The sequence below is a fragment of the Chrysochloris asiatica genome, unplaced genomic scaffold (genome assembly GCF_000296735.1).
Source record: "Chrysochloris asiatica unplaced genomic scaffold, ChrAsi1.0 scaffold00130, whole genome shotgun sequence".
NCBI classification, from domain to species: domain Eukaryota; kingdom Metazoa; phylum Chordata; class Mammalia; order Afrosoricida; family Chrysochloridae; genus Chrysochloris; species Chrysochloris asiatica.
The window spans coordinates 5,132,001-5,153,441 of record NW_006408648.1 but is presented as its reverse complement, the minus strand read 5'-3'; the positions used below and the strand labels follow the sequence as shown (position 1 = coordinate 5,153,441).

The 21,441-nt window shown below is 39.8% G+C and overlaps 1 protein-coding gene across 1 annotated transcript in view; it reads left to right on the top strand.

The window, feature by feature from the left end:
- Positions 1-21,441, top strand: part of SLC12A8 (solute carrier family 12, member 8) — a 258,578-nt gene that overhangs the window by 133,641 nt on the left and 103,496 nt on the right. The window contains exon 5 of the mRNA XM_006869431.1: positions 82-195. Within this exon, the coding sequence (XP_006869493.1) occupies positions 82-195 (114 nt within the window). The remainder of the gene's footprint in view (positions 1-81; positions 196-21,441) is intronic.

Below are 21,441 nucleotides of genomic sequence, written 5' to 3'. Positions count from 1 at the left end.
CCCACTCATACCCTTTAAAATCTAAGGAAGTCTATGCTGTTTCTTTTCACATGACTCATTTTGCTCTCCTTTTTATTTCAGAACATGGTTTTATTGGATATTCACCAGAAGTGCTGCAAAACAACGCTCTACCCGATTACAGCCCTGGGGAGTCTTTCTTCACTGTCTTTGGAGTGTTCTTCCCTGCAGCTACAGGTACTATAAGTTCTTTTTCACTTTCATATTGGAGTTACAAATATTCGTTCCCCAAACTAAGTATCATAATTGACCTGCATGTCCTTTTAACATGCATATTTCTCTGATTCTAGGAAATGGCCTTAGCTTTGATTGTTGTTGTTGTTATGTGCCATCGAGTCGGTTCCGACCCATAGCGACCCTGTATAGGGTTTCCGAGGGTGTAAATCTTTACGGGAGTAGAAAGCCTCATCTTTCTCCCGCGGAGCAGCTGGTAGTTTCGAACCGCTGACCTTAAGGTTCGCAGCCCGATTCGTAACCACTACGCTACCAGTAGCTTTGATTAAGAATCTATTATTTTAACAATTTAACTTATTTATAATTCCCAAAGGGCCTCATACACGATTTAATCCCTTATATATTTACATCTTTGGTCATGTTTATAGAGGGGGTATATTTCTTGTAAGACTAAACAAGATAGATTCCTCAGCAAGACAAGATAAATGCAGACCTGGTTTTGAAACCCTATTTTCCCCTTCCCCAACTCTGCCTCTTATCCTAAATGAGAAGCATACATTTTCTAGTCTTTTCTCTTTTTTGCCTCTTGTCTTTTATGTATAACTTTTTATATGCTGTATTTATACTATAAATGTTGCATAGTTTTCTTAACATTAAATCATATTTGGTTTTGTTGTTAAGTGCTGTCAAGTCAGTTCTGACCCGTAGTGACCCTGCATAAAGTTTCCGAGGAGCAGCTGGTGAGCTTGAACTGCTGACTTTGCAATTCAAATCGACTTTGCAGTCCAGCGCATTAACCCACAGTGCCACCCACACCAGGATTCCTGTTGTACATGAGGAGACTTCAAAAAGTTTTTGAAAAGATAATGGAAAATTTCCATGAATTTTAGAAGCCTTTTCAATTAACAAGGACAGTTCATAGTACAAATTCGATAATCTTTAAAAATTTTAAAGCATAAATTATTACATAAATTTTCTTTCCTTGTTGTTTTGGGTGTGGGCCAAACCAGGATCCCGTGGGCAATGACTAAATGTCTTACCCTACTTTTTCTCACTTTTCCCTTCTACACTGGCCATGAAGAACCTTCCAAAGCTGAGGTCCCTAGAGAACTCTTACCTCATGCTAGGTAGGTTTCCCAGTCTGGAATGCAGTAAATTAACATGTTGACCAAATGAGCTATAAGAAATAACCATTTGCTAGGGATATGGCACAGACTGAGAAAAGCATATCACTGTTGATCAAGAATTTATGGAAGACTTGGAATGTGCCTGATCTTGTCTCCTGTCTTCCTGTCAGTCTTCCTGTGGCCATTTCCTTGCTCATTACCCTCTCTCTTAATATGGATAGGGTTAGAAATGAAGAGGAGAAGTTCAAAACCAACAATTTTGTTTCTTTGCTTTACTTCTGGGAAAGGTTTTTCTAGGAGTAGAGGTTAAAACCCCTCCAAAGCATGAAGTTTGAGGACTAGATGTGAATTCTAGTGAACTATTTTCTTCCTTCCCTTACCTTCTCAATTACTTTTCAATCTTTTCCCCTACCCCTCATATTCATCATATTGGATAATTTTTATTGATTTATTTTCAGGTTCATTGACTTGATTCTCATTTTCAATATGCTCTTAAGATTATCCAGTGAATTTTCATGTCAGATATTTTAGTTGAGACTTCTTTTTTGCTCTTTATTGTGAGTTGGATGAAGGTTTATAGATCAGTTTCCCATTCAGTTTCCCATTGCAGTCTCCACAATGAAGTTTCACTTGGCCTACCTCCTCCCACATTTCTTGCTTCCATTCTTCCTTCTTTCCTAACCATTCTTAACTCTGTCCTTGGGTATATCCTACTCTTTTCATCTCAAATGGTTGCTTATCCTAAGGTGTGCATAACTCACTAGAGTTATTGTTTCCATTATAAATCTGCCTATTGTTTGACTGAAAACTGAGCCATGGGGGTGAACTCAGTTCCAGACCTGAATGGTGACTAAAGTGGATATAGTATTGGGAGTTCCACCAGTTTCTATCCGACCTGTAAGCCTGGTCTCTTTTATGATTTTGAGTTTTGTTCCACATGGTTCTCCTATTCTATCCAGGAACTTCTAATATGATTCCTTCAGAATGGTTGGTAGTGGTAGCTAGGCACCATCTAGTTCTTCTGGCTCAGGGTCATTGAAACTGATGTTTGCAAGGCCCATTCATCTTTTGGACAAATTGTCTCCCTGTATCTTTGATTTTCATCACTCTTCCTTCCTCTGGACAGGGAGAGACTAGTAATTGCCCCTCAAATGGTGGATTAACTAGCTTTTAAGACCCTAGTCATTACTTACCAAAGTAGGATGTAGAACATTGTTTTTGTGACTTGTGTTATGTCAACTGACCTTGGTGTTTCCTGAGACTATGGTCCTGAGCTCATTCCATCAAGTTTTTTTTTGTGTGTGTGTGTGTCTAAGAAGTATTCATAGCTTTGTCCCTGTATGTTCTATCACATTCAGGGATATATTTTGCAAAAAAATTTCCTCTATCAAATCTTATATATTTGTGGATGTATTCCCACTCTTCCTCACACATCCATTCAGCTGGCACGTCTATCCATGCATCTATTCATGTTGTTTTTAGGTGCCATTAAGTTGGTAGTGACTCACAGCAATCCTATGCACACCAGAGCAAAACACTGCCTGGTCCCTGTGCCAGCCTTACAATCTGCTACATTTGAGCGCATTGCTGCAGCCATTGTGCCAATCCATTTCATGGGCAGTCTTCCTCTCTTTTTCCGACCCTCCATTTTACCAAACATGAGATCTTCCTCCAGGAACTGGTCCCTCCAGACAATATGCTCAAAATATGAGAGACGAAGTCTAGCCATCCTGGCTTCCAAGGAGCATTCCGGCTGTGCTTCCTCCAGCACAGATTGGTTTATTCTTTAGAAAGTCCATGGTACTTCTATTATTCTCCACCAATACCATAACTCAAATACATCAGTTATCCTACAGTCTTCCTTATTCACTGTCCAACTTTCACGTGCACATAAGGTTGCTGAAAATACCATTACTAGGGTTAGGTGCACCTTAGTCCTCAAACTTATATTTTCACCCTTTAACACTTTAAAAAGGTCTTACGCAGCATATTTGCCTGATGTAATACATCATTTGATTTCTTGACTGCTGCTTCCAGGAGTGTTGATGGTTGATCTGAACAAAATGAAGTCTCTGACAACTTCAGTCTTTTCTCCATTTATATGGATATTATTTATTGATCCAGTAGTAAGGATTTTTGTTTTCTTTACATTGTGGTGCAACCCATAACGAAGACTATGATCTTTGATCTGCATCAGTAAGTATTGTTAAGTCCTCTTCACTTACAATACTGTAAGTAAGGTTGTATCATCTGCATATCACAAGTTGTTAATGAGCCTTCCTCCAATCCTGATGCCAAGTTCTTCTTCATATAATCCAATTTCTTGGATTATTTGCTCATCATACAAATTGCACGCCTTTCCTCCCATTCAGTGTTCCCTTGTTCTGTTGTACAGGTCTTTGTACAGGTTCCTCATGAGTCCAATTAAATGTTCTGGAATACTCATTCTCTGCAATGTTGTCCATAGCTTGTCATGAGCCACACAACGAAAAGCCTTTGTATAGTCAATAAAGCACAAGTAAATATCTTTCAGATTTTCCCAGCATTCAGCCAAGATCCATCTGATATCAACAATGATATCCCTTGTTCTACATCCTCATCTGATTTTGGCTTGAACATCTGGCAGTTCTCTATGTATAGTTGCAGTTTTTTTTTGACTGTTCTTTTGCAAAATTTTACTTGTGTGCACTATTAATGATATTGTCTGATGATTCTATTGGGTAACCTCTCTTTGGAATGGGCATAAATATGGCAATTGTCTTCCAAATTTCTTGCCATAGATGCATGAGTGCCTCCAGTGCTTTAGCAATTTGTCGAAAGATTTAGATTTGTACTCCAACAATTCCCGATGCCTTATTCTTTGCCAATGACTTTAATCCATCTTGGTCTTCTTTCAGTATCATTGGCTCTTGATCATATGCTACCTCTTAAAATGGTCGAACATCGACCATTTTTGGTACAGTGACTCTGTGTATTCCTTCCATCTTCTTTTGGTATTTTATGAATAGTTTGTCCATAGAATCCTTCAAAATTACAAGTTGAAGCTTCAATGTTTTCTTCAGTTCCTTTAGCTTGGGGAATGCTGAACATGTTATTCCCTTTTGGTTTTCTAACTCCAGGTCTTTGTACATTTCATTGTAATGTTTGACTTAGTCTTCTTGAGCTGACCTTTGAAATTTTCTATTCAACTCTTTTACCTCCTCATTTCTCCAGTTGCTTCCAGCATCTACACTGGAGAACAAGTTTCAGACTCTTTTCTGACATCCATTTTGGTCTTTTCCTTCTTTCTTGTCTTCTTAATGATCTTTTGCTTTCTTCCTGTATGATATTCTTGATGTCATCCCACAACTCTCTGGTTTTTGGTCTTTAGTGATCAGATCTGTTCTTCAGATGATCTCTAAACTCAGGTGGAGTATGTTCAGGGTCATATGTTGGCTCTTGTGGACTTCCTTTAATTTTCTTCAGCTTCAGCCTGAACTTGCATATGAGCAATTGATGGTCTGTTCCACAGTCTGCCCCTAGTCTTGTTTTGGCTGATGTTATGGAGCTTTTCCACCGTTTCTTACCACAGATGTAGTCAATTTGATTTCCATGCATTCCATCTGATGAAGTCCATGTGCATAGTTCTCTTTTATGTTGGTTAAAAAAGGTGTTTGTGATAAACAAGTCACTGGTCTTACAAAATTCTATCATGCAATCTCCAGCATTGTCTCTATCACCAAGACCATATTTTCTAACAAATGATCCTTCTTCTTTGTTTCCAACCTTTGCATTCCAATTGCCAGTAATTATCAATAAATTTTGATTGGATGTTTGATAAATGTCAAACTGAAGCAGTTAGTAGAATTCTTCAATTTTATCATCACTGGCTCTAGTGGTTGATACATAAATTTGAATAATAATGTTATTAACTGGTCTTCCTTGTAGGCATATGAATATTATCCTATTACAGACAGTGTTGTACTTCAAGACACATCTTCATATGTTCTTTTTGATGATGAATGTGATGTCATTCCTCTTCAATTTGTCATTCCCCGCATAGTAAATCATGTGATTGTCAGATTAAAAATGACCAACGCCAGTCCATTTCAGCTCACTAATGCCTACAATATCTATGTTTATGTGTTCCCTCTCATTTTTGACAATTTTCCTAGATTCACATTTTGTGCATTCCAGGTTCTGATTATTAATGGGTGTTTATAGCTTTCCTCTTCATTTTGAGTGTGCTTCATCAGGAAATGAAAGTCATGAAGGCTTTACTGCATTTGTGTTATAGTCAACTGTATTTAAAGGAGGCAACTCTTCCCCAGTCATAGTTTGAATGCCTTCCAACCTGAGAGGCACATTTTCTGGCTCTATATCTGACAGTATTCTAGGGCTCTTCTTCATGCTTCAATAGTCAATATTCTGGTGCTATCTGAAAGTGTCCTGGTGCTATCAGATAATGTTCCACTGCTATTCATAAGGTTTTCAATTACTAAATATTTTGAAGTAATCCATCTCTCCTTTTTCCTAGTCTGTCTTTGTCTGGAAGCTCAGCTGAAGCCTGTCCACCCTGGGTGACCCTGCTGGTATTTAACATACTGGTGGCATAGCTTCCAGCATCACAGTAACACGCAAGTTACCACAGTATGACAAACGGACAGAATGTGGTGGGCATCTATTCAGATCACCATTATTGCAGGATTGTGTACATCTATAATAGTATTTACCTCTGTGACACTGCTTTAAGTCTTACAGTTATCCCAGTATCTTCCCCTGCCTCTATCAGTTTTTGCGGACTCCCCTTTTATTGCATATTTCTTTCTCCCTTTACCCAATCTAATATGAATTTACCCTGTAACCAGTAACTTACCTCTGTTCCCTTCCACACCTGGTAACCACCAAACAATGTTACTTTTAGTATAAAAACTTTCTCTTGACTTTCTATAATAGTGGTCTCATACATTTTTTGTCCTTTTATAATTGACTTGTTTCACTCGGCTTAATGTCCTCCAGGTTTATCCATGTTATGGGGTGTTTTGCATATTCTTCATTAGTCTTTAACAATGTATAATATTCAATTGTGTATATGTACCATATTTTGTTTATCTGTTCATCCACTGATAGGCATATAAGTTGTTTCCATCTTTTTGGTATTGTGAATAGTGCTGTATTTATTATGGGAATGCATGTGTCTGTCACAGTTCTTACTTCTCTAGGATATAGATCAAATAGAGAGATTACTGATAGTATTTTTAATTTCAACTTTTTCAGATAGCACTGGACATTTTTACCCAGTAAGCAGACCATTTTACAATTTTATTATTTCTTCATTCATTATGAGCATAGGAGGGGACTTCAAAAAGTTGACGGAAAAATAGAATTAAGAGATCATAGAAATTTTCCATTAACTTTTTAAAACCCCCTTGTATTTTTCTTTGTGTTCCCAAGCACAAATATGATACCTGCTTTAAAACTTTTGTTTGCTAATTGCAACAGATTTGTCACCTCAGGCTTGGTACAAAACAAAAAGAAATGGCACCAACCATACTTTCAACCATCACTTTTTGTTTTGCACCAAGCCTGAGGTGACAGATATGGCCATTTGAATCTGATAACCACATGACAAATTGAAGAGGAATGGTGTTGCATTCATTGTCAAAAAGAACATATCCAGATCAGTCATGAGGTACAATGTGGTTTGTGATAGGATAATATCCATGCACTTACAGGGAAGCTCAAGTAATACCACTGTTATTCAAATTTATGCACCAACCACTAAAGCCAATAACGATGAAATAGAAGAATTCTACCAACTTCTTCAATCTGAAATTGATTAAACATGCAATCAAGATGTATTGACAATTACTGGTGATTGGAATACAAAAAAAAGAGGATGAATCAGCAGTTGGAAAATATGGCCTTGGTGATAGAAATAATGCTGGAGAATGCATGATAGAATTCCTCAAAACCAATGATTTGTTTATTTAAAATACCTTTTTTTGACAGCATGACAGAAGACTATACACATGGACCTCGCCAGATGGAATACACAGAAATCAAATTGACTACATCTGCGGAAAGAGACAATGGAAAAGCTCCATATCATCAGGGAAAACAAGGCTAGGGGCAGACTGTGGAACAGACCATCAATTGCTCATATGCAAATTCAAACTGAAGCTGAAGAAAATGAAAACAAGCCCATGAGAGCCAAAATATGACCTTAAATATATCTCACGTGAATTTAGAGATCATCTGAAGAACAGATTTGACACATTAGACACTAACGACGAAGACCAGAAGAGTTGTGGGATGACATCAAGAACATCATACAGGAAAAAAGCAAAAAGTCATTGAGAAGACAAGAAGAAGGGAAAAGGTCAAAATGGATGTCAGAAGAGACACTGAAATTTGCTTTCCAGCATAGAAATGCTAAAGCAAATGGAAGAAATGAAGAGGTCCAAGAGCTGAACAGAAAATTTCAAAGGTCAGCTCGAGAAGATAAAGGCAAATATTACAATAAAATGTGCAAAGATCTGGAATCAGAAAACTGAAAAATGAAGAACACACTCAGCATTTTTCAAGCTGGGGGAACTGAAGAGAAAATTTAAGCCTCAACTTTCATTACTGAAAGATTCTCTGGGCAAATTATTGAATGATGCAGAAAGCATCAAGAGAAGATGGAAGGAATACACAGAATCACTTTACCAAAAGGAAATAGTTAATGTTCAACCGTTTCCAGAGGTAGCATATGATCAAGAGCCAATGACACTGAAGGAGGAAGTCCAAGGTGCATTGAAGGAGCTGGCAAAGAACAAAGCATGAATTGATGTTATAAAAATTGAAATTTTTCAAGGAAGTGAGGCAGCACAGGAGGCACTCACTCATCTCTGCCAAGAAATTTGGAAGACAACTATCTGGCCGACTGATTGGAAGAGACCCATATTTGTGCCCATTCTAAAGAGAGGTGACCCAACAGAATGTGGAAATCATCGACAATGTCTTTGATATCTCATGCAAGTTAAAGTTTTGCTAAAGGTAATACACAAATGGCTACAGTCTTACATTGACAGCAAACTTCCAGAGGTTCAAGCTGGATTCAGAAGAGGCCATGGAATGAGGGATATCATTGCTGATGTCCAATAGATCTTGGCTGAAAGTAGGGAATATCAGAAAGATGTTTACATTTGCTTTATTCACTACACAAAGGCTTACATCTCAATGTAAAGAAAACAAAAATCCTCACCACTGGACCAATAAACAACATTCTTATCAGCAGAGAAAATATTGAGGTTGTCAAGGACTTCATTCTTCTTGGATCACCTATCAATACTCACGGAAGCAGCAATCAAGAGATCAAGTGACGTATTGCGTTAAGCAAATCTGCTGCACAAGACCTTTTTAAAGTGTTGAAGAGCAAAGATGTCAGCTTGAGGACTAAGGTGCACCTGACCCAAGCCATGGTGTTTTCAACAACCTCATATGTATGCAAAAGCTGGACAGTAAATCAGGAAGACCGTAGAAGAATCGGTGCCTTTGAATTATGGTGCTGGAGGAGAATATTGAAAGTGCCATGGGCTTCCAAAAGCACCAATAGATCCGTTTTGGAAGAAGTGCAGCCAGAGTGCTCCTTAAAGGCCAAGATGGCCAAACTTCGTCGCTCATACTTTGGACAATATTGTCAGGAGGGAGCAATTGATAGAGAAGGATATCATGTTTGGCAAGGTGGAGGGTCAGAGAAAAAGAGGAAGACCCCTAACGAGATGGACTGACCAAGTGGCAGCATCGATGGACTCAAGCCTGGCCACAATAGTGAGGATGGCCCAGGATTGGGCAGTGTTTCGTTCTGCTGCGAATAAGGTCGCTATGGGTCGGTGCCACCTTGATGGCACCTAACAACAACAATAACAACATCCCTTCAACAGCACTCCTTCTCCACTCAGCTGGTATTAGTAATTCGCTGCATTGGTCACATAGAACTCATATGCCATATTCACAGTTATAGGGGTCATTAGGAAATTTAACAGGCTACAATTCAGGATAGCATAGTGCCTGTGACACCCCACTTTGAAAGCAAGCCTTCTGCCCAGTCACTCAACTATACTTGCTCTGTGAAGTGGAAAGCTCACTATTCCGTCTTGCACTCTGGCTCTTGGTTCTTCATCTGCTGCTCTTCTGGTATCAAAATCTTTATGTTCCTGGGTTGAAGAGGTTCAATGTACAGGGATTTCTGGGTCCAAATGCTGCACACTTGACTCATCTTCTGTGATGGTAGTGAGACCCTAGTGGCTTATGTGTGTTGCTGAGATGCTGGAAGCTGTGCTGCCGGTATTTGTAATACTAACAGGGTCACTCATGGTGGACAGATTTCAGCAGAGCTTCCAGACTAAGACAGACTAGGAAGAAGGAGAGGCTGACCACTTCTGAAGGGTTAACCACTGAAAACCTTATGAATAGCTGCAAAACATTGTCAAATATAGTGCTCGAAAATGAGTCCCTCAGGTTGGAAGCCACTCAAAATATGACTGGCTGCCTCTTCAGAGAAGAGTTAACATTAATAATGTGGATGGAGTTAAGCTTTTGGGATCTTCATTTGCTGATGGGGCACAACTCAAAACGAGGAGAAACTACTCTAAATACCTATTAATTATCAGAATATGGAATATACAAAATATGAATCTGGGAAAATTGGAAGTTTTCAAAGATTAAATGGAACACATAAAGATCAACATCCTAGGCATTGGTGAACTGAAACATACTTCAAAGATCTATCATGAAGTATAACACTGTCTGTGATAGAATAATATCTATATGCCTACAAGGAGTCCTGGTGTGGTGCTGTGGGTTCATGCGCTGGACTGCAAAGTCAGTTTGAACCTCAAGGTCAGCAGTTCAAGCTTGTCATGGGTCAGAACCGACTCAATGGCACTTAAAAGCAACAGCTCAAAAGGCAGACAAGTTAATACCACTATTATTCAAATTTACACACCAATCACTAAAACCAGTAACAATGAAATTCAAGAAACCTATCAACTTCTTCAGAACGTGATGACTCTGTAGGATAAGCGCTGAATTGCAAATTAGTAATTCAAGCTTACCACCCACTCCACGGAAGGAAGATGAGGCTTTCTACTCATGCAAAGATTTATAGCCTTGGAAACACTATATTGTCATAACTACCTCGAGGGAATTTAACAAAAACACTAACCTGAAATTGATCAAACATGCAATCAAGATGTATTGATAATTACTGGTGATTGGAATGTGAAGTTGGAAACAAAGAGGAAGGATCAGTAGTTGGAAAATATGGCCTTGGTGATAAAAAGGATGCGAGAGATTACATGATAAAAGTTTGCAAGATCAATCACTTAATCATTGCAAATACCTTTTTTTCAAAAGCATAAAAGGTAACTTTTATGGGCCTCACCAGTTGGAGGACACAGGAATCAAATTGACTACATTTGCAAGAATAGATGATGAAGAAGCTCAATACCATTAGCCAAAACAAGGCAAAGGGCTGATTGTCAAACAGATCATCAAATACTTTTATGCAAGTTCAGGTTGAAGCTGAAGAAAATTAAAACAAACCCATGAGAGCCAAAATATGACCTTGAGTATTTCACACATAAATTTAGAAACCATCTCAAGACAGATTTGATACATTAGGCACTAATGACTGAAGACCAGAGGAATTGTGGTTTGACTTTAAGAACGTCATACAGGAAGAAAGCAAATGGTTATTGAAAGACAGGATAAAAAGGAAAGACCAGAGTGCATGTCAGAAAAGACTCTTGAAACTTGCTTTTGAGCATAGAGAAGCTAATGCAACTGGAAGAAATGAGGAAGTAAAAGACATCAACAGAAAATTACAAAGTAAAATATTATAATGAAATATGCAAAAGCCTGGAGTCAGAAAACCGAAAGGGAAGAAGACATTCACCATTTCTCAAGTTGAAAGAACTGAAGAAAAATGAAAACCTCAGATTGCAAAATAAGCATTGAACTGTTGTTGTTGTTAAGTGTCGTCAAGTCAGTTCTGACCCATAGCAAACCTGTAGAGGGTTTCCAAGGAGCAACTGGTGAGCTTGAGCCAAATTCAGTAGTTCAAACCCACTAGTCACTCCTTGGAAACCCTATCCAGGGTTGCTTTGAGTTGAAACCGACAGAACAACACTTAACAACAACAACAATGGGCAAAATACTAAATGATGCTGGAAGCATAAAAAAAGATGGAATATACAGAGTCACTGTACCAATTAGAATTGGTTGATATTTAGTCATTTCAAGAGGTACCATGTAATCAAGAGCCAGTGGTATTGAAGGAAGAAGACCAAGAAGCATTGAAGGCATTGATAAAAAACAAGTCTCCTGGAATTGATAGAATACAAATGGAAATGTTTCAATAAACTGATACAGCACTAGAGATGCTCACTTATCTATGTCAAGAAATTTGAAAGAGATTGGCCAACCAATTTGTACCCATTCTAAAGATATGACCCAACAGAATATGGAATTAATCAGTATCATTTGCATCACATGCAAGTAAAATTTTGTGCAAGATAATTAAAAAATGATTGCAGCATTACATTAATAGGTAGCTGCCAGAAATTCAAGCCATATTCAGATGAGGATGTGGAGCGAAGGGATATCATTGTTGAAATCAGATGGTTCTTGGTTGAAAGCAGAACATATCAGCAAGATACTTACTTGTGCTTTAATGATTATGCAAAAGCATTAAACTGTATATGGATCATAAAAAACTATGGGATAACATCATGAAAAATGGATGTTCCATTCTTCATGAGGAATCTGTACATAGACCAAGAGGCAGTCATTAGAACAGAACAAGAGGATACTGAATGGCTTAAAATCAGGAAAGGTGTGCATCAGGATTGTAGCATTTCATCATACATATTCATTCTGTATGCTAAGTAATTTCTTCCTTTTCTTCTTGAGTTTTGGCCATGTTTTCTTGTTCCTTCATGTGTCAGTTATTTTGGAATGAATTTTGGGGCATTAGTGAATCCTGTGTTGTAGAAATTCTGGATTATGTTAGATATTTAGCCAAGCACTTTAACCACTGTGTCACCAGAACATAGGATGTTAAGCTAAAAAAGACTGACTATAACAAGTGTTCACAAGGGTGTGACACCCTCAGACACTGCTGGTAGCAATGCCTCAGCACTTCAGAAAACAGTGTGATAGTGAAAAAAGGCATGGTGGTGTCTGACCTCCTCTGGCTTCACAAGGAGAAAGGAGGAGAATCACCAGCCCAAGGCCGATTCCTATTATGAGGCAGAGGTCAGATATGCTTCCACTCTCCAACTTTCTTTTTCTGACACCAACCATCCCTCCCAGGGCACTCTGCTTCTCTGCTGGGTTCAATAATCCATTGCAGCGGCCACACAGAACTCATAGACAAAACTTATGATTATGAAGGTTATTAGGGAAGTTGTTGTTATTAAGTGAGCCTGTCTAGGGTTTCCGAGGAGCAACTGGTGGATTTGAACCACCGACTTTGTGGTTAGCAGTCCAGTGATTATCCTACAGTGCCACATCAGGTGTTAACATAGTACAATTTAGGATCAGAAACAACTCAGGATAGGCAGTTCTCTGGTTGGGAGTGCTGCTGTTTAGCTGTACCGCAGGCATGCCTCTTGGCCTATGTCCTCTGTTTCTCATCCCAAAGGAAAGCCCTCTGCTCTGTCTCCCTGTACTACCACCTCCGCTGGCACCGTTTTCCTACTAGGGGATCTTGTGCTTCCCTTGTGACTCTTTCCTTGATGATCCCAGCCATTCCACTCATAGTTATTTACTAAAGAGAAACAAAACCTGTAGACAAAAGTTTGAAACAGTTTAATTTGTAATAATCCCAAACTGAAAACATGCTAAATGTTCATCAGCAGACTAATGGATAAATAAACTATGTTACATTCCTACAATGGAAACTTATTTAGCGATAAAAACAATCAACTGTTGATACGTATAAGAATGGGATGGATTTCAAAATAATTAAGCTGAGTAAAAGAAGTCAGGCAAAAATATAAAATTCTGGAAACTGTGAACTCTGGTGATATAAAGCAGACCAGTGACCACCTAGGAGTGGGGGGATGGAGGGAACCACACGGAGGAACACAAACAGGTGCAAGGACATTTTGGAGGATGATGAATATATTCCTTCTTCTGATGATAGTGATGACTTGACAGATGTGTTTATGTGTCAAAACTTTTCAAATAACTTGATTTTAAACATTTGCAGCTATTTGTATGTCAGCTATATCTCAGTTGTTGCTGTTGTTGTTAAGCACCGTTGAATCAGTTCCAACTCAACGAGACCCTGTATGGGGTTTCCAAGGTTTTAAATCTTTGCAGGAGTAGAAAACCTCATCTTCCTCCCATGGAGCTGCTGGTGGGCTTGAACCATTGACCTTGTGGTTTGCAATCCAGTGTTTATTGTATGGAGCCACTGTGTTCCCTAAGTAACCTCAGTAACCTGTAAAAATGAAAACAAAACTTAATACTTTTAATCAACTTTCCTCAGTCTCACTTCCCTTTCTAGTAATGACACTTTTTTCTTCTTTCTTTTCATAGCCAAGGATAAGAGCTTTGTGTGCTCTTCCTCTCTTTCTTTTCCCAACTACTGCTTAACTCTGTGACTGTCTCCTTTTGGAAATACACACCTGTCTCGCCAATGAAATAGTTCATTTCAAAATCATGAGTGACTTCCTGGTCACTAAATTCAATGAGCATTTTTAATTTTTTGATTTATTTGTTCTCTCAGAAGCATCCCATTCCGTCCTTTTCTCTTGCTTTTATGGTGCAAGAGATGCTAGGTTCCCTCCTTGTCCTCTGGCTTGCTCATTAAATATTGGGGAACTTTAGCTCCTTTGAAGGACTACCTATGTGGGAGCAAAGTTACTACAGTAACTTGAAAGATTAGTTAGGAGAGGTTGTTGTTGTTGTTAAGTGCCGTTGAGTCGGTTCCGACCCATAGCGACCCTGTACAAGGTTTCCGAGGGTGTAAATCTTTACGGGAGTAGAAAGCCTCATCTTTCTCCCACGGAGTGGCTGGTAATTTTGAACCGTTGACCTTAAGGTTCACAGTCCAATTCGTAACCACTATGCTACCAGAGCTCCTTAGTTAGGAGAGGTAGTCAGTGTATTTTCATGGTGGTGGAATGATTTGGAAAAGCGGGTGAGAATGGTTGAACAACTTGAGGAATGTAATCAGTGTCATTGAATTGTACATGTAGAAATGCTTGAATTGGTGTCTGTGTTGTATATATTTTCAATAGCACCAAAACCAAAAATGTTGGGATACTTTAGGCTATTCCTCCGCTCCTCTTCTTTCTCCATTATTCTCCTTGGAATCTCATCTATGCCTGTTATTCAATTGTTACCAAAAAAGCTGTTGATGCTAAACTCACATCTCTAGCCCAGACTTTTCCTCTGAATTTTCTGTCGTACACTCAGTTGCTTACATGACATGTTCTCCTGGGTATCTCAGTGTCATCTTAGGCCCAAAGTGTTCAAAACCAAACCTATTTCACCTGTCCTTCTATATTCCAGGTCTCAGTAAAGGGTGCTTTCATCCAACCAGTTCCCCACACCAGTAGTAGCCATTGGTGACACCTCTGTCCTTACCAGTATGCCCTAAGTCCTGTCTTAGATTCCTCCTAAGTAACACTTGATCCACTCACTTCTCGTTATGTCTACCACCTACACCACTCTGGCCCAAGCTCTGTCTCTTACTTGGACTCCTGAAATGACTTCCTTCCTGACCTTCTCAGAGAACTGGCCATGAGAACCAACCTGGAGCCAAGACCTTAGTAGCAAGTAGAACCCATATGTGCCAGAAATAGTGTATCTTTTTTTTTTTTTTTTCCTTCAAGGCAACTTAAATCTCTGTCTCTAAGATTCCACTTTGTCATTCATTTTTTAAAAACTTTTTATTGTGAATTGAGTGAAGGTTTACAGATAAGATCATCAGTTTATATTCACTTTGTTTCTTCTCAAAGATTGCAACCCCCTCCTTGTAACAACACTTATCCCACTTCTTCCTGTGCTTCCCATTTCCACTCCACCCTCCTTCCCATCCCTTCTCAACTTTGTCCTTAGGTAAACATTGCCCTTTTGATTTTAAATGATTGGCCATTCCATGATGAACATACCTTACTAGTGTTGGTGCCCCCATCTATATACCTGTCCACTATTTGGGCTGAAAATTGAGCTATGAGGGTGAGCTTGTTTCTATACCTGAAGGGTGGTTGAGGGTCATAGTCTTAGGTTCCTCCAGTCTCTTTCTGACCAGTAAGCTTGGTACTTTTTAAAAATGATTTTGAGTTTTGTTCCACATTTTCTGCCACCCTATCCAGGACCTTTTAATGTGACCCCTTTAAGAACAGTTGGTAGTGATAGCTGGGCACCGTCTAGTTCTTCTGGTCTCAGAGTCATGGAGACTGATATTCACATGTTCCATTAGTCCATTGAACTAATTGATTACAACTCTTTTCAGTTCTTATCACCCTTCTTTCTTCTGAACATGGAGAGACCAATAGATGACCTTCAGCACACAGAGAGACCTTAGATGGCTATTCATGAGCTTTTACGATCCCAGACATTACTCACCAAAGTAGGATATAGAACATTGTCTTTGTGTGGACTATTATCTGTCAATTGAATTTTGTCATTCTTGATGCTTCTGCCTGGCCCTGCTTTGCTAGATCCCAGTTCTAGGGTTTACAGAAAACCAAGTCATGCTAAGGGGCTATGGCCTTTTGTCATCTGTCCACAGAGCCAGGTCCTTTATTGTCCTGTCTTCAGGTCCATTTAGGGCCATGCTCCTTGCTGCTTTTGAGTCCCATTTGGAAACCAGAAGTCTTTGCTGATTCTGGGAATCTAAGAACCTTCCAGACCCTCCTTTTTGAGGATCATTCTGGTTCTCCACAGTGCTTCCAGGAAGTGGAATCCAGGTCTCCATTTCTCCAGAATCTATGGGCCTCTCTCTCCCTGCCCCAAACTTCAGGAGCAGTGGTTTGTTAGTATATGCAGACTGTCCTGCCCAAAGCCAGACTCATGAGCCTGAGACCTAAGCCCTGCTTTCAGAAGAATCCCTCACATGGTTTAATGCTTTCTATTGCCAACTTGAAGTCCTGGTGTGGCTCTGTAGAATAAGCAATGGACAGCAAGGTCAGTTTGAACCACAAGGTTGGCAGTTCAGAGTCACCACCCGTTTCTCAAAAACCCTATATGAGTTGGAACTGTCTCAGCGGTACTTAACAACAACAACATTACCGTGTGGTGTTAAAGGATAAGCAATGGACTGCTAGCTATAAGTCTGGTAGTTCAAACCCACCAGCAGCTTCTCAGAAACCCATACAGGGTCACTATGAATCAGAACCAACTCTGTGACACTTAACAACTACAACAATTGTCGACTTGAAATCTTAGTAATTTTTTTAATAAGGGGCCCCACATTTTCATTTCATTCTGGTCCCCAAAATTATGTAGCGGATTCTGCTCTTCTTTCCCTTGGGGTTTGCCCAGTCATTCTGCTGTCCCTTTTCTACTTCCTCAAGCTTCTGAGATTTTATAAAGTGCCAGGCTTTTGAAAAAGAGAAGTCAAATAATATATAGGCAAATTCTTCTCCTCCCACACTTTGCTAAGTATTTTCTTTAAGACAATAAAACATATAGGTCAGGTTCCTCTTGAATGGGCAGCAAATGGGGGAAAGTGGTGGGAATAAGTAATATATTAACATCTGAAGATAGTTCCAACCCTTCCCCATACACAAATTGAGCACATATGGTAGTGCCCATGTGAAGGTTCCCTGGGGCTTGGCAGTGTGCCTTGTTACCGAAGACAGGGACTGTGGAAGCTACTTTTTTCAGGCACCTCCAGGTTATCTCAGTGCCATGTCTGCCTCCATCTGGTTCCATGGCTTCTCTCCTTGGGCTCTCCAGGACCCACATCCTAGTGAGGGAGCTGAAGCCTGGGTAGTGCCCTGTGCCTACCAGGAGGAGGCCTTTGGACAGGGGCTTAGTGTAGGCCCAGGAGTGAGTGTCTTTCCTCCTGGCAGAGATGAGCAGTGTCCTGAGGCTTGAAGACGCCACCCAGGGTCATAGCTGAGCTCAATTGACATTTGAGATCATCAAGTCCAGTGACTACGTTTTGTTTGCTTCAACCACATTTCTTTTTGACCATCAGACTAAAAATCTGTCATCCACTGGAAATTCTGATGTACCTCCCTGGAGCAGACAGGGATGTCTTCATTCTTCCTTTGAAAACTGTTGCTACCTAAGAATATGTGTCAAGCTTTATTTTCTGTGGCTTAAATTATACAAATATTATTTTGTAACATTCCAGATAAGAATGATAGTTTTGAATACACTTTGTCAAACTACATAGGCATCTCTCCCTTTTGCTAAGCCTTCTTAGTGAACATGCTTTCCTACTCCCCACCCCCAAAGTACTGACCAGGTTGGGAATCACTGATTAGATCCTTTATTTAATCAAGGAGGGAAGAAGAGACACAGAGAAGCTTATGAATGGCTTGCTAAAGGCTCCACAGCTAATTAATGACAGAGTTGGGCTATGGAAGGTTACCCTACTTTGGTTCTTTCTGTTTACCAGGGGTCCAAATGTAAGCACTGTAAGTGGGATGAACAATATGGATAGCTTGACTTTCCCCAGGCAGATGTTTGGCTGAGCTATGAAAAGCATGAATGATTGGCAGTTCCCATGGTGACAGATTTGCCAAGGATTAGCTCTGAGTGAGTCATGGCTGGGGCTCCCTCCAACGCCATCCTCTCCTGGAACACAAGAAGCTCCAGGCTGTGAAGAGGGAAGAGAAGTTTTGAAGAACAAACTCTTCTGGCCCCCTGCCTTCTTCCCTGTCAACCTCCGGTCAGAGAAATATTATTTAAGTTACTTCAGATATTTTATCCCAAGGGCAGGCAACTTCCTGGGAAGAGCAGCTGAAGATTAGGTTTCAGTGGCTCTTCTGGATTTGTAAACTATGTCCTCCTCACTGAATTTACTCACCACACCCTGTGGTGGTTGGGTAGGGACCTCGCACTTGCTTTGTTTCTTGGAGCTCTATTCTCTTAAAGGCATGCCACCAAACTCCCTGAAAAACTAATGTCTCTGATTATAGGATTTCCATATGCACACACACACGCACACACACACACACACACACAGCCACTGCTGGGTTCCTGGACCATAATACATAGAGGAACTAAAAAATGGAAGTTCTCAGAGAATAATACCAGTCTTGTGAAGTCATATAACTCTAGTCCCCAAATCTCAAACTTTTACTGGAAGGGATGGCATTTCTTTGGCCACAGTCAACACTTGTGGGCCTGTGGTTGACCACACCCAGCAGGCAGCAGAGAAACATGGTGGAGAACAAACAACAGCCTTTACCAGAATATTGGGAGTCACTTTTGTGTCCATTATCCATGCGATTTCTGTGACCTTCTCTGACCTCTCTGAGACTGAATCTCTCTCCCCACTCACACAGCCTATGAAGCCCTGGGGATCTATTGGATTGGCTAGTGGTTTCCAAGTGTCCCATCCCAGATTGTCCCCATCCTAGCACTTGATACTCTGAAGTCACCCTCTAAGAGTCCTGTCATGACTTCTTGGAACCATTAGTGTTGTCTCCTGGCTCCAGTCTATCTCCTCCATTCTTCCCTTGGCTGAGGCAAGTCCTAGGTCTCATCACAAGTAGTCTGTCTTATGGATGCAAGGATAAGGACCCTGTGGATCAGAATTGGAGCCTTAGGGTCAAGAAATCAAGAGATCCCAGTAAGGAAAGTTGAACAGTGAATAAGGAAGACCATAGAATAATTGATGCATTTGAGTTATGGTGTTGGAGGAGAATATTAAAAGTATCATGGACTGTTAAAAGAATAAGCAATATTGATTGATGCAGAAAAAGCATTTGACAAAATCCAACATCCATTCCTGATACAAACACTCAACAAAGTAGGAGAATTGAAGGGAAATTCCTCGACGTAATCAAAAGCATATGTACAAAACCAACAGCCTACATTACTCTCAATGGAGAGAAACAGAAAGCCTTCCCTCTGTGAACAGGAACCAGACAAGGATGCCCTTTGTCACCACTCCTATTCAATACTGTGCTGGAAGTCTTAGCCAGAGCTATATGGCAAGATAGGAAAATTAAAGGCATCTAAATTGGCAAAGAGGAAATAAAACTCTCCCTATTTGTACATGATATGATCCCATACATAGAAAACCCCAAAGACTCAGTAAAAAAGCTACTAGACATCATTGGAAGATACAGCAAAATGGCAGGTTATAAGATCAACATACAAAAATCAGTTGGATTCCCCTATAGTAACAATGACAGCACTGAAAAGGACATTAAGAAAACAATACCATTTACAATAGCCACCCAAAGGATGAAAAATATCTAGGAATAAATGTAACCAGAGAAACAAAGGACCTATACAAAGAAAACTACAAAACACTATTGCAAGAAACCAAAAGAGATCTACAAAAATGGAAGAATGTACCATGCTCCTGGATATGAAGACTTAACATTGTGAAAATGTCAATACTGCCCAAAGCAATTTGCACATATAATGCAATCTCAATCCAGATTCCAATGGCATTCTTCAAAGAAATGGAAAAAACAATTACAAACATTATATAGAAAGGAAAGAGACCCAGGACAAGCAAAACACTACTTAAGAAGAAAAACAAGGTTGGAAGCCTCTCACTCCCTGATTTCAAATTTTACTACATGGCTACAGTGGTCAAAACAGCCTGGTACTGGAACAATGAAAGATAGGTTGATCAAAGGAACAGAATTGAGAATCCAGAAATGAATCCAGCCACATAGAGCCAACTGATTTTCAACAAGTGCCTTGGTATATTGCATGGGGAGGAGATAGTCTCTTTAACAGATGGTGCTGGCAGAACTGGAAAGCAATATGCAAAAGATTGAAACAAGACTTTTACCTCACGCCCTATACAAAAACCAACTCAGCACGGATTAAAGACCTAAACATGAACCCCAAAATTATGAAGGTCATCAATGAAAAAATAGGGACAAATGTGAGGGCTCTAATTCAGGGCATACACAGACTACCAAACATTTTAAAAACTACACAAACAAAAGTAGACAAAATAGATGATTGGGACATACTAAAAATTAAAAACTTATGTGCATCAAAAGACTTTACCAGAAGAGCAAAAAGGGAACCCACAGAATGGGAAAAAAGTCTTATGCAACAACACATCAGACAAGGGACTCATTTCTAAAATCCATAGGAAACTACAACACCTCTACAAGAAAAAGACAAATAACCCAATTGAAAAATGGGCACAAGACATGAACAGACACTTCACCAAGGAGGAGATCCGGGCAGCCAACAAACATATGAAGAAATGTTAACGATCACTAGCCATTAGAGAGCTGCAAATCAAAACAACAATGAGATACCATCTCACACCAGCAATAACAGCAAAGATCAAAAAAGTAGAGGACAATAAATGCTAGCAAGGAAGTGGAGAGACTGGGATGCTCCTGCATTGCTGGTGGGATTATAAATGGTCCAACCTCTTTGGAAAGCAATATAGCACTTCCTCAGAAGGTTGGAAATAGAAATACCTTATGATCCAGCAATTCCTCTACTTGGTATTTACCCACAAGGAATATGAGCCATAACATGAGTAGATCTATGCATACCAGTATTCATAGCTTTTGCTATCATAATAGCAAAAAGATGGAGACAGCCTAAGTGCCCATCAAGGGAAGAATGGATAAACAAACTGTAGTACATACACACAATGGAATATTATGCTACCTTGAAGAACAACAAGGAAGCTGTACGCTATCACATAACTGGACGAACCTTGAGGACATTATGTTGAGTGAAATTAGTCAGTCAGAAAAGGAGAAATACTGCATAGGACCACTACTGTAAAAGACTAAGAAAAAGAACACATATTAAAGGGGGTGGGGGAATTCTTTGCTGGTTACCAGGATGTGGAGGGTGGTCTGAGGGGAAGGAGGGGAAGGTGAAGCACAGGGTAGGAAATAGACACAGGATAGTTTGGGTGTTGGGGACAGGGGCAATACACAAGAAATGGGAGGGGAATGGA